Raw genomic sequence first — 12762 nt, 5'->3', positions numbered from 1 at the left:
AGGCTTTTTACAAGATACATATTGAAATATCTGGAAACTTTCTGTTGGGACTTTTATTCAAGCGTAATCACCATGCAGCATTATATTAATTTCAGGTGTATAAAATGATGATTCAACAGTTCTATACATTTCTCAGTGCTCATGAAGATGAGTGCAGTCTTATGCCCCTTTATCTGTTTCTCCCATCCCCCCACCCACCCACCTCCCCTCTGGCAGCTTCGTTCTCTGTATTTAAGAGTGTGCTTCTTTGTCTCTTCTTAGAAAGACTGTTCTATAGGCCAAGACTAAACTCAAAGTTGTCAGTTTCTGTGATTGATCCCCAGGAGGACCACACAGAGTGTGAACGGTACAGGGCAAACTGGTCACAATGAGAATGATATCTCACTTTAATCTCCTAGACAAAAAGAAGTATTGAAGCTCTTTCTATAACATCTTGGGAACGTTTAGTTACACTCAAATGGTTCAGATTATGATAATGTAAAACCCAGAAGTGGAGTCACAAGATTTCTTAGATACATATTCCAAGTGCAATTTAAAAATATTTATCAATGCATATTCAACAGCTTTCCAATTGTAGTAACTTCACATATTGTAGTATTTTCTGTGGGCCAGATGCTGCTCTCCCAACCTTATATATTCACTCAAATTAGTATAAGCCTCAAAACAACCCTGTGAGGTATAGTAACATATGAGACATAACAAGAATAATTTATAATAAAATAACGTTTATTTTAATATATAAACGCATCAGCACAATTACATTAGCAGACATGAAGAGTGATACACACACCTGTGTGTATCTGGATGGCAAATCAAGTGAATGTCAGAGCTTCAACTATAGCCTGACACAGTCATGTTATACTGACAATTCAAAATTGGCAAGGGGAATGCCATCAGTCAACGAGGGTGACAATGCCAAGGTGAAAACCTCTTGGTAAAGTTTCAAATGAAACAAAAAACCACCCTTTCTTCATTTTCATAGCAATTCAATTCATGAAAAACTCACTGTATATTAACATTGTGTTTCTATATATCACGGAATTCAGTTCTAGGTTCAGGTGATTATATAAAGTTGTATTACCTCACCAGTGCCCCATGGAGCATTTAAAAGTCATTCAGTAATGAAAGCACAAAACAAAATTTCACATTTTAATCCTATAGAGTTACTAATAATACTAAAACTATTCCTACTACAATCATAGTGGTAACATGTTGGTAATGGAAAGCAACATAATTTTATTGGAAGTGAAAAAAATTTTTTTTAAGAGAGAGAAAATGCATGAGGATGCATGTGTGCATGCACAAGTGTGCCAGCAGGGGTGGGTGGGAGGGAGGGGCGGAGGGGGAGAGAAAGAGAGAGAGAGAATCTTAAACAGGCTTCATATCCAGCACAAGCAGGTCACAGAGCTCAATCTTGCAACCCTGAGATCATGTACCTGATCTGAAATCAAGAGTCAGACGCTAACTGACTGAGCCACCCACGGACCCCTACAGTGAAAATATTTTTTAAAATTTTATTCATATTTGAGTGGGGGGATGGCAAGGGGGAGGGAGAAGCAGACTCCGCACTGAGCATGGAGCACAATGCAGGGCTTGATATGGGACCTGATCCCAGGACCCTGAGATCATGACCTGAGCGGAAGGCAGATACTGAACTGACTGAGCCACCCAGGCGTCCCTGGAGACCCAGCTTTTATTAAGTGTCCATGAAACAGTGTGATGCTGCTAGCCAGTGAAGGGAAAGATGAAGGACCTATTTTTGAGTCCTGATTTTGCTCCAAGCACTGTGTGGACGACTGAACATGCAGTTTTTTCCAACTCTCATTACAACCTGTGAAGTAAGTAGGATAAAGGCCCCTTGGCAAGTAGGGAAACCATTTAGATGAAATGACTTAACCCAAGTTATTAAGGCAGTAAGTGGTGAGGTCAGAATTTGAACATAGATTTATGTGGGTTCAAACCCATATTCACCACTGTTATTCTGAAGAGCTAGTATCACAAATGTACACGTATATCACTGACCAAAAAAGATCTACTGACAAAGTTCAAAACCAGCTCTCAGAAGATAAGTGCACCAAAATTTCCAGAATTTTTCAGTGAAACTACCCATGAAACAATACTTCCTCATTCTTCCCTTTCCCAGTTCCTGATAATCTGTTATAATAAATTAATGAATTTGCCTGAATGAATTTGCTTGTTTTATGCATTTCATATAAACTAGAATCAGACAGATAGGCAGACAGACAGACAGATAGATAGATGTCATTCAGAATTTGAAACAATGCTTTGCCCTGCCCATTGCAAGTTATGTAGCACCCATTGCTCCAGTCATCATTGTGATGACAATAAAAACAAGAAACACCCCATGAATTTGGAAAATGCACTTTAGGAGACAGTACAATTGCTCAGTAAGAACCACTGGTCTGGGGGTTTTAGGTTCCAAAGGGTTTATAGTCCAATAGGAAATTGGCATATAAACAAAGAACTACAGGATGATAAATGAAGAGACAGAAATACATGCATAGTGCTAAAGGAACCCACAGATGACAGGGATTAACACTACCTTTGAAAGTCAAAGAAGCCTCACCTGGAAGTTAGTCTTGACCTGGGTCTTAAAGGCTGAGTACCCCAGGCAACAAATAGAAATGCATTATAGGCAAGAACAGTATATATAGTGATAGGAACATAGTTAAGGAATTGGGAGAAATTGGTATTACCAAATATATGCTAAGTGTTAGAGAATGATAGAATACATAACTGGACATCCTGTAAATGTCAAGCTAAGGACTTCCTGTTACAAGCAACCGAGAATTAAAAAAAGCTAAGCAAGGGGGAATAAAAGCATATGATTTGCATTTTAGAAAGGCAATCCTTTCTAAAGGGGTTGTTTAGACTGAGGATTGACTGAGCAGATAATTGATGTCATCTCATGAGATAGCAAATCATGGTTTGACACAGCTATTAACTGCTTCATCTAGTCCATTCTTGAATTAGATAGGGGCAAAGAACATTATAAAACCAATTATAAAGTACTCTGTCTCCCCCCTCTGTCTACAGTCAGGTGTGACCGCTCCTGCTCTCTGTGACAGCTCAAGCCTTCACTGTGGGCCTCATCCTTGTCTGCCAACAGTAGCAGCATCTTACTCCCACTGTATCCTCAACCTGTCTGCCATGCCACCTCTCACCACAGAAGCCACACCCCCACAATGTGGAAGGCACAAGTTCATTTCCTAAGCTCTGGGCCTGCTCTGCAGAGCCTTAAGAATTCCCTCATCTCCAGCAAGGCCATCCCTAGAGTTCTGGAGACTGACTCACTTCCTCCACCTCCCCTGACCCCTCACAGCTGAGAACACCACCATTGGGCTTTAGAAGAAGGAGAGCTCACTGACTTTACCCGTCTAGGTTTGAGTTGTCCAAGTGAAAACACTCCTCTTACCCCATTTCCCATAGGTCAGTACTTCTCAGAGGATCTCAGTCTGATAGTTGGGACTGGGTATCATCTCTGAGTACAGGAAGTTTCACTTCAGAGCCTTCTATCCCTCAAGTAAGAGACAGTTTTGATAGAGATTATTTGATTTAATTGATTTTACTATCCCTCAAGCTGTTTTCCTTTTCCATTCCAAGGAGGTTAAGGCAAGAAAACACCAAATATTGTGCGTTCATTTTAGCCATACTTACACAATACTTATGACCTTCTATCGTATAATTAACTCCATAGAACAGCAGCAAAGAAAGCCATAAACTTGACATGTCACCCATTGACATCACTCCATGTTTGCTTCCAATCCTTCATGTCCATTCAGATCGAGAGCATGTCCTTGTGATCAGAGTACTCAGGAACTTTTTGATAGAGCTGCCATGATGAAGCAACATGTCCACATCTTTTTTAGCAAAAAGAAAATCTAATAAAGTGAAGTTTATAGAGCATTTTTCTCTTCCTTCATGACTATATTCACAAAGTTGCAGGTGAAAGACCTGTGCTCTGAAAAGCTGGTGATAGTTCCAGTTATTGACATTATTCCTTTCTACAGGAAAGTAGAAGCTTCATTTCAAAGAACCTGTTAAACGAAACCAGACCTAGAGGGTGTAAATGCAAGGGGAGATGTTGTGCTTGCAAACATCTGGAAGAATTCTTGTTTTATTTTTCTATTCCCCAGTTTTTCTCCAGTAAAATATTTAATAACATGTAATTTCACTGTGGTTGCCTTGAAAAATGAAAGAGGACAACAGAATTAGGGTGAGACATCCATTAAGCAATCAGGACCTTCCCACTCACACAAATCAGCAGACACTCGAGCCATTGCATTTATGCCTTGTTTGGAACCTAATGTAAATAACACTGCATGCAGTGAGGCGTAGTTCTTAAAATAGCAAACATTCCAGTGTTACCATGGAGAGATCTGACGTGGAGGTTAAGGCAAGAACACTAAATGCTCAAGGCAGAGACTGAAACCTTGCAGGGATTAGTAGCTCAGGCAGCTCCAGCCAACTTCATATAAGGAGATCTTTTTCAAAGCAGCTTTTCAGTATCCTCTTCTTAAAGCTGATGAATGTTGAAGGTGGATACTCACTTATAAATCCTCACTCAACATCATTGTCTTCCAGACATAACGTTCATTTTTAACATGTCATAGAAAAAGGCCTTATCATCTAAAGCATTTGTAGTCCTCACCCTTTAGGGCGGCAAAGGAGGTGGAAAAATAAGGGATTTCATTACAGCTTCATGAAAAGTATTTATTGAGCATTTACAATGCACAAAGTACTGTAACAAGAAGGAAAAAGAACACAAAGATGTATAAGGTTTAGTCTCTACCTTCTAGAGATGATAACCTAATTGGAAGGTTAGGAAGCCACTGATGGAAACAAAATATAAAGCCATAGAGAAGGAACAAAAGGTCATGAGCTGCGGTAGGCAGTGAAGATTCTGATCTGTAAGAAATGAGTAAGATTTTAATAAGAGATGAAAAGGAAAGGCATTGATTTATTCATTTAGTCATTCAATGATTATTTATCGATATCTAGAAACATACTGTCCAAAGCACCTCAAAAGAAACAATAGAGCAGATCAATGAAACCAGGAGCTGGTTCTTTGAAAAGGTAAACAAAATTGATAAACACCTAGACTCATTAAAAAAAAAGAGGGAGAGAGAGAGTAAGAGCAAGAGTTGGGGGAGGGAGAGGAAGAGAGAGACAGAGGACTCAAATAAAATCAGAAAAGAAGAAGGGAAATAACTGATACCACGGAAATACAAAGGATTATAAGGAAATATTATGAAAAATTTATGCCAACAAATTGGACAACTTATAAGAAATGGATAAATTCCTAGAAGTATAGAAACTTCCAATCAGGAAGAAATATAAAATTTGAACAGACCAAATACTAGCAATGAAATTGAATCAGGAATAAAAAAAAATAAAAAAATAAAAAATCTCCCAACAAACAAAAGTACAGGACCAGACAGCTTCACAGGTGAATTCTACTGAACACTAAAGAATCATTAATACCTATCCTTAAACTATCTCAAAAAATAGAAAAGAAAGGAAAGCTTCCATTCATTCTGCAAGGCCAGCATTACCCTTACACCAAAACCAGATAAAAATACTACAAAAGAAAGAAAAATATAGGCTAGTATCTCTGATGAACATAGATACAGAAATCCTTGACAAAATATTAGCAACCTAAATCCAACAATACATTAAAAAAATCATTCACCACCATCAAATGGGATTTATTCTAGGATGCAAGAGTAGTTTAATATTTGCAAATCAATCAATGTGATACATCACATTAACAAGAAAAAGGATTTAAAAACATACAATCATCTTCATAGAGAAAAACGTTTGACAAAATACATCCATTCATGATAAAAACTCTCAACAAAGTAGGTTTAGAGGGAACATACCTTAACATGTCCACTCTCACCACTTCTATTCAATGTAGTATTGGAAGTCCTAGCCATAGCAGTCAGACAAGAAAAAGAAATAAAAGGCATCCAGATTGGTAAGGAAGAAGTAAAACTTTGACTATTTGCAGGTGACATACTAATATATATATAAAACCTTGAAGATTCCACCAAAAAACTATTAGAACTGATAAATGAATTCAGCAAAGTCACAGGATAAAAAATTAATATACAGAAATCTGTTGCATTTCTATACACTAATAATAAAGTAGTAGAAAGAGAAGTTAAGAAAACAATCCTATTTATAATTGCATCAAAAATAATAAAATGCCAAGAAATAAATTTAACTAAGGAGGTGAAAGACCTGTCCTCCAAGAACTGTAAGAATTTGATGAAGGAAATTGAAGATGATACAAATGAAAAGATATTCCATGCTCATGGATTGGAAGAACCAATATTGTTAAGATATCCATACTACCCGAAGCAATCTACACATTTAATACAGTGTCTGTCAAAATACCAACAACATTTTTTCACAGAACTTGAACAAATCATCTTAAAATTTGTTTGGAATCACAGAAGACCCTGAATAGCCAAAGCAGACTTGAAAAAGAAAAAGCTGGACGTATCAATCCCAGATTTCAAGATATGTTACAAAGCCGTTGTGATCAAAACAGTATGGTACTGGCACAAAAATGGACACCTAGGTGATTGGAATAGAATAGAGAATCCAGATAATCTATGACAAAGTAGGCAAAGAATATACAGTGGGGAAAAGATAGTCTCTTCACTAAATGATGCTTGGAAAACTGGACAGCTACATGCAAAAGAATGAAACTGAACCACTTTCTTACACCATACACAAAAATAAACACAAAATGGATTTTAAAGACTTACATGTGAAACTTGAAACCATAAAAATCCTAGAAGAAAACATAGACAGTTATCTCTTTGACATCAGTCTTAGAAATATTTTCCTAGATACATCTCCTCAGGTAAGGGAAACAAAAGAAAAATTAAACTGTTGGGACTATACCAAAATAAAAAGATTTTGCACAACCAAAGAAACCATCAACAAGACAAAACATCAACCTACTGAATGGCAGAAGATATTTGCAAATAATATATTTAATAAGGGGTTAATATCTAAAATATATGAGGATCTTATACAACTCAACACCAAAACCCCCAAGTAATCCAATTAAAAGATGGACAGAAGACCTGAATAGAGATTTTTCCAAAGAAGACAGACAGATGGCCAACAGACACATGAAAAGATGCTCTACATCACTGATCATCAGGGAAATGCAAATCAAAACCACAATCAGATATCACCTCACACTTGTCAGACTGTCTAAAATAAAAAACACAAGAAATAACAAGGGTTGGTGAGCAAGGATGTGGAGATAAAGGAACCCTTGTGCACTGTTGGTAGGAATGCAAGCTGGTGCAGCCACTGTGGAAAACAGTATGGAGGTTCCTTGAAAAATTAAAAATAGAATTACCATATAACCTAATAATTCCATTGCTGGGTATTTACTCAAAGAAAACAAAAACACTAATTTGAAAAGGTAAATCACCTCTCTTTGTTTATGATAGCATTATTTACACTAGCCCAGATATGGAAGCAACCCATGTGTCCATCAAGCTCAGAGGAAATTCTGTGATAAAGATATAAATGGAAAGTTACTGGTATAAAAATGGGAAAGGATAAGATGATATTGAAAGAAAATAAAAATAAGGAGGTGAAAAGGGCCTAGGACTGAGCCTCAACGAACACCTACAGAAGGTTCTTAGTGGGTATGACTCTTAGTTCACAAATTCAGTTATGCAGGAAATACCACATTCCTTTCCTTAAATCAGTTGAATGTTACCCTTAGTTCCTATCCTAATCCTGCTAGCAGCAAGTTCAATTTCATCCGTTTGGTACATATATTCTTCCCTACCCTCTCAGTTATGTGAAAGTGAGATTTTTATCAGGTGCCAAAGAATCAAGGGATTACTCTTACCGTTGGTCCACCCCTGAAGTACCCCTTCCCCAACAAGCATGGTTCTTGTTCTTCTGCCAACTCTAACAGCTCGCCGTATTAGAGTCTTCTATGGAGCCAGAACTGCTTGACACAGTCTCGCCTCTCCAAGTCACCCATTGCCTTCTCCCCCCAGGTCTTGCTGCTTCCCTGGGGCACTAATATGGAATGGAGGTGGATCCCTGTTACTTTCTGATCCCCAGTCTCTTTCTGATCTGAGTGAAATCTCACCCCCCTCCTTTTCTGTTGACCTCAAAGACAGTTCTCTTTTAACTCTTCCCACTGGGACACCTGGCTTAAACTTCTCACCTGGTGTAGAATTTTATTAAGTCAGGAAATGCATTTGACTTCAGCCTCTGCTCTTTGCTCTGCAAAAATTCCCAAGTTAAGATAATGCTAAGGGCCTAACCGTCAGATTAGAAAAGAGGGAGGCGGGGCACACAGGTAATAAAACAGTTTATATCCTGTCACCCTACCGTATGATTAGGGAAGGAGTATGAGATGTAGCTGAAAAGTAGATTAGGATCTTTCTGTAGAGATATTGAAATGCCAAGCTGAGGGTTGGACTTCATCCTATAGTGGACATGGTGGATTTTTACTATGAATGTTCTGGAAATAGTATGGAGGATGATTAGAGGGTTAAGCTTCTAAGCCTAGTGACATGGTTCAGGTTCTAGGTTTCAAGAACCTGAAATAGAAAATGTAGTGAAAATATGAAGCAACATTTCTGAACATGCTAGAGATGTCCAGAAAAAGAATCCGAAATTTAGTGTTTAACTTGATAGGGAAGGATTCTGAGGAATTAAAGATAACAACTCTGAAGGTTGCAAGTCCCAAGTTTACAAGTTAGGGTTACAGAAAATGATATGCCTGACCTTATCTCTCCTACTAATCTCTCCCTAGCTTTCGACAATGTTAACTCTTCCTCTCATTCTTGAAACTCTGTCCCCACCTCACCTGTGCTTTGATTGCCGAAGAGCCCCAGTTAGTTTTTTTTTCCACTTAGTTTTCTCAGTCACCTAAACTCAGCATGTTCCTAATCAAATTTTTCATTATCTTTTTGCAAATGGACTCAATGCTCACATGTCTGTTCATTGAGACCATGTTTTCTACCAGTCTTTGAGACCAAAAACCTAATCTTCATCTTTAATCATTTCTTTTCCTTCATCCTCTATGTATGTGTCATCAAATCCTGCTGTTTGTTCCTTCAAAATGATTCTCATATTTACCACTTTTCTTCCATTTCTACACCAGACTTTTTTTTTTACTTAAATTCAATTAATTAACATATAATGTATTATTTGTTTCAGAGGTACAGGTCTGTGATTCATCAGTCTTATATAATACCCAGTGCTCATTACAACACATACCCTCTCCAATGTCCATCACCCTGTTACCCTAGCTCCCCATCCTCCTCCCCTCCAGCAACCCTCAGGTTGTTTCCTTTGATTAAGAGTCTGTTATGGTTTGTCTCCCTCTCTGGTTTTATCTTGTTTCATTTTTTCCTCTCTTCCCCTATGATCCTCTGCCTTGTTTCTTAAATTCCACATATTGGTGAGCTCATATGATAATTATCTTTCTCTGATTGACTTATTTCACTTAGCATAATACCTTCTAGTTCCATCCACTTCGTTGCAAATGGCAAGAGTTCATTTTTTGATGGCTGCTTACTATTCCACTGTATATATATGTACCACATCTTTATCCATTCATCTGTCGATGGCCATCTGGGCTCTTTCCATAGTTTGGCTATTGTGGACATTGCTGCTCTAAACACTGGGGAGCAGGTGCCCCTTCGGATCAGTACATTTGCATCTTCGGGGTAAATACCTAGCAGTGCAATTGGTGGGTCATAGGATAGCTCTATTTTCAACTTTCTGAGGAATCTCCATACTGTTTTCCAGTGGCTACACCAGCTTGCATTCTCACTGACTTTTTTTTTTTTAAGATTTATTTATTTATTTATTCGACAGAGATAGAGACAGCCAGTGAGAGAGGGAATACAAGCAGGGAGAGTGGGAGAGGAAGAAGCAGGCTCATAGCGGAGGAGCCTGATGTGGGGCTCGATCCCATAATGCCAGGATCATGCCCTGAGCCAAAGGCAGACGCTTAACCGCTGTGCCACCCAGGCGCCCCCTCACTGACTTTTTTTTATTACCCTACATATGAATAACTACAATGGCTTTTTAGCAGGTCTTCCTATAACCATCCCCAAATCTCTCCCTGAAATTCCAGTCCATCCTGTTGTTTGGCTCATTTTCCTAAGATGGAGTTTTCACCATGCCGTTCTTTGTTCAAGTCCTTAACATTAAGTCCAAATTCTTTTGTCTTTGCTAAACATTAAATTCTAGTTGCCAGGGGGCGCCTGGGTAGCGCAGTCGTTAAAGCGTCTGCCTTCGGCTCAGGGCGTGATCCTGGCGATCCGGGATCGAGTCCCACATCGGGCTCCTCCGCTGGGAGCCTGCTTCTTCCTCTCCCACTCCCCCTGCTGTGTTCCCTCTCTCGCTGGCTGTCTCTCTGTCACATAAATAAATAAAATCTTAAAAAAAAAAAAAAAATTCTAGTTGCCAGACTTCCATAGCACCACAGCATAGTATCTGGCTTACAGTTACCTCTTCATATGTGTACTCTGAATGAGTAATTATTGAGGATAAGTTGTATCTAGTAGGATGAACCAGGCCATTCAGATGCCCCTCGAAGTCCCCAACATCTCCCTTTACCTACAGGTTAGCGCTGGATCCAGCCCACTTCTAAGACTATTGATGATGCCCTTTTCTTTTTCTGGAGTCCCTTTTTTTGTTTCTAGTATCCTAAGACCCATCTCAAGTGCCACTCTTGTCCCCTTCAACTATTTCAGCCCATAACAATCTCAATTTTGTCTGTACTCATATTGAATTTGTCAGTACCATTTCATTTGCCCGTCAATTTATATAATTTTAGCATGCACATTTTCTTCCCCTCAACTAAACTGAAAGCTCACTGAAGACAGAGGAAAGACATACTGAGTTTGTGCAAATTCTTGCTCATTGGTTGATTGACTCAACATACACTTTAAAATTCACTTGGGGCACCTGGGTGGCTCAGTTGGTTTGGATTTCTGCTCAGGTCATGGTCTTGAGTCCTGGGATGGAGCCCAGCATGGGATTCCCCATTCAGGGGGGAGTCTACTTGTCTCCTTCTCTGCCCCCCCCCCAACTCGATCTCTCTGAAATAAATAAATCTTAAAAAAAATAAAATTCATTTAAACAGCTATAGGTATTTAATAACTTTACTTGAAAGATTCTTTACTATTTTAAGATGCATTCTGCTGATGACCATATTGCAATCTGTAGTTGAACTGGTAAATCTCCTGGTTTTAAAACAAGTCTTTCAAAATGCTGCGTTATTAATTAATGCAAAGCATGATTGCTTCTGGCTTCTTAAAAATTTCCAGCGTCACAGGGGAGTCATGCACATGCTTGCGTTTCCATAAAGCAGCTGGGTTTACTTTGATATTCTTGCGTTTCCTCATCTGCTTTAGCTTCTCTGCCAAAATCACCTTTTTGGGGGGGTGACATAGTTTTTAGTAATTAGAACAGCTATTTCCAATGTCATAACTAGGGCAATGAAACCTAACACAACTGTTTGGGTCATGGGGTTTTCCATCTCTCTAATTCTCTTGGAAACGCCTTACCAGCCCAGAATTAGGTCTTAGAAGCACTACAACATAGTGGTTACAAAAGTGGCTATGGTTCTGAGAGATACTTCCCAGGCCCCCAAATCTAGAGGTCAAAATAGAGATAGTGCAAAAATCTTTACCATACTACTACTTAGAATTTTGATTCAAATGAGAATATAGTTCTCTAAATTCGACAATCTATAAGTAGTTCTTCATTGATGGGTTTTTCTATTTACCTGCAGAACTTCTAATCTTTTGACTGAGACTTTTCTGAATACAGTTTAGGATAGCTCTAATTCAGTGGTTTTCAAAAGTGTGATTCCCAGACAGCCGCATCAGCATGATCTAGGAATTTGTTAGGAATGCAAATTCTTGGGCTCCACCCCAGGCAAAATGAATTAGAAACTCTAGGAGGTGGGTCCCAGCAATCTGTTTTATCAAGCCCTCCAGGAGAATTCTGATGCCTGCCAAAGTTTGAAAACTACTGTTTAAATTCAACATGCTTACTTTGTATATTAGGAAATTAAGGGCCAGATATAAATGATTTAACTAGCACATATAGTTAGTAAGTGCTGTGAATGCATTTATCAATACATTTTAAGGGTAAACTGCTGATATATAAAATTAACGATTTAATTCATAACAGCTTATCATAATATGAAACCTGTTCTCAGTCCAATTTTCCTTTAACATGTAACTTGGTAAGTTTTAGAAGTAATTATCCTATTCTAAATCATCTCAGAAGCCCCAAGTCTTACCTTGTCAGCATGCATTGCTTCAGTCATATATGTGTGGTGTGCACATGCATGCATATAAAATGTTTTTCAAAGCTCCTATGGATAGGAACTATAAAGTTTTGAATTTGCAGTTGGGCTTTTATTAGAATTTTTTTCTAGGCCATAGTTTATCTTCCCAATTTTCAAAGCCATTCTTACGATAAAGTAGGGGTTACTTCCTAACAAAAAAAATCTCTCAGATTAGAAGTTTATGGGTAATACGTATTTTATTACATTTATTTCCTCTTTTTAATTTTTTAATTTTAGTTTTTTTTTAAGATTTTATTTATTTATTTGACAAAGAGAGACAGCCAGCGAGAGAGCGAACACAAGCAGGGGGAGGGGGAGAGGAAGAAGCAGGCTCTCAGCGGAAGAGCCTGATGTGGGGCTCGATCCCA

The 12762-nt window shown here is 38.4% G+C and overlaps 1 protein-coding gene across 1 annotated transcript in view; it reads left to right on the top strand.

Annotated features, from left to right (window-relative positions):
- Positions 1-3927, top strand: part of LOC103677113 (phosphodiesterase 4D interacting protein) — a 107932-nt gene extending 104005 nt beyond the window's left edge. Inside the window, exon 9 of the mRNA XM_008706348.1 lies at positions 3058-3927. Coding sequence (XP_008704570.1) covers positions 3058-3234 — 177 coding nt within the window. The 3' untranslated portion in view covers positions 3235-3927. The remainder of the gene's footprint in view (positions 1-3057) is intronic.
- The last annotated feature ends 8835 nt before the right edge of the window (positions 3928-12762 follow it).

The sequence above is a fragment of the Ursus maritimus genome, unplaced genomic scaffold (genome assembly GCF_017311325.1).
Source record: "Ursus maritimus isolate PB19 unplaced genomic scaffold, ASM1731132v1 scaffold_12, whole genome shotgun sequence".
Classification (NCBI taxonomy): domain Eukaryota; kingdom Metazoa; phylum Chordata; class Mammalia; order Carnivora; family Ursidae; genus Ursus; species Ursus maritimus.
Note: the sequence above shows the minus strand (reverse complement) of the source record. Positions and strands in the feature narration are given on the sequence as shown.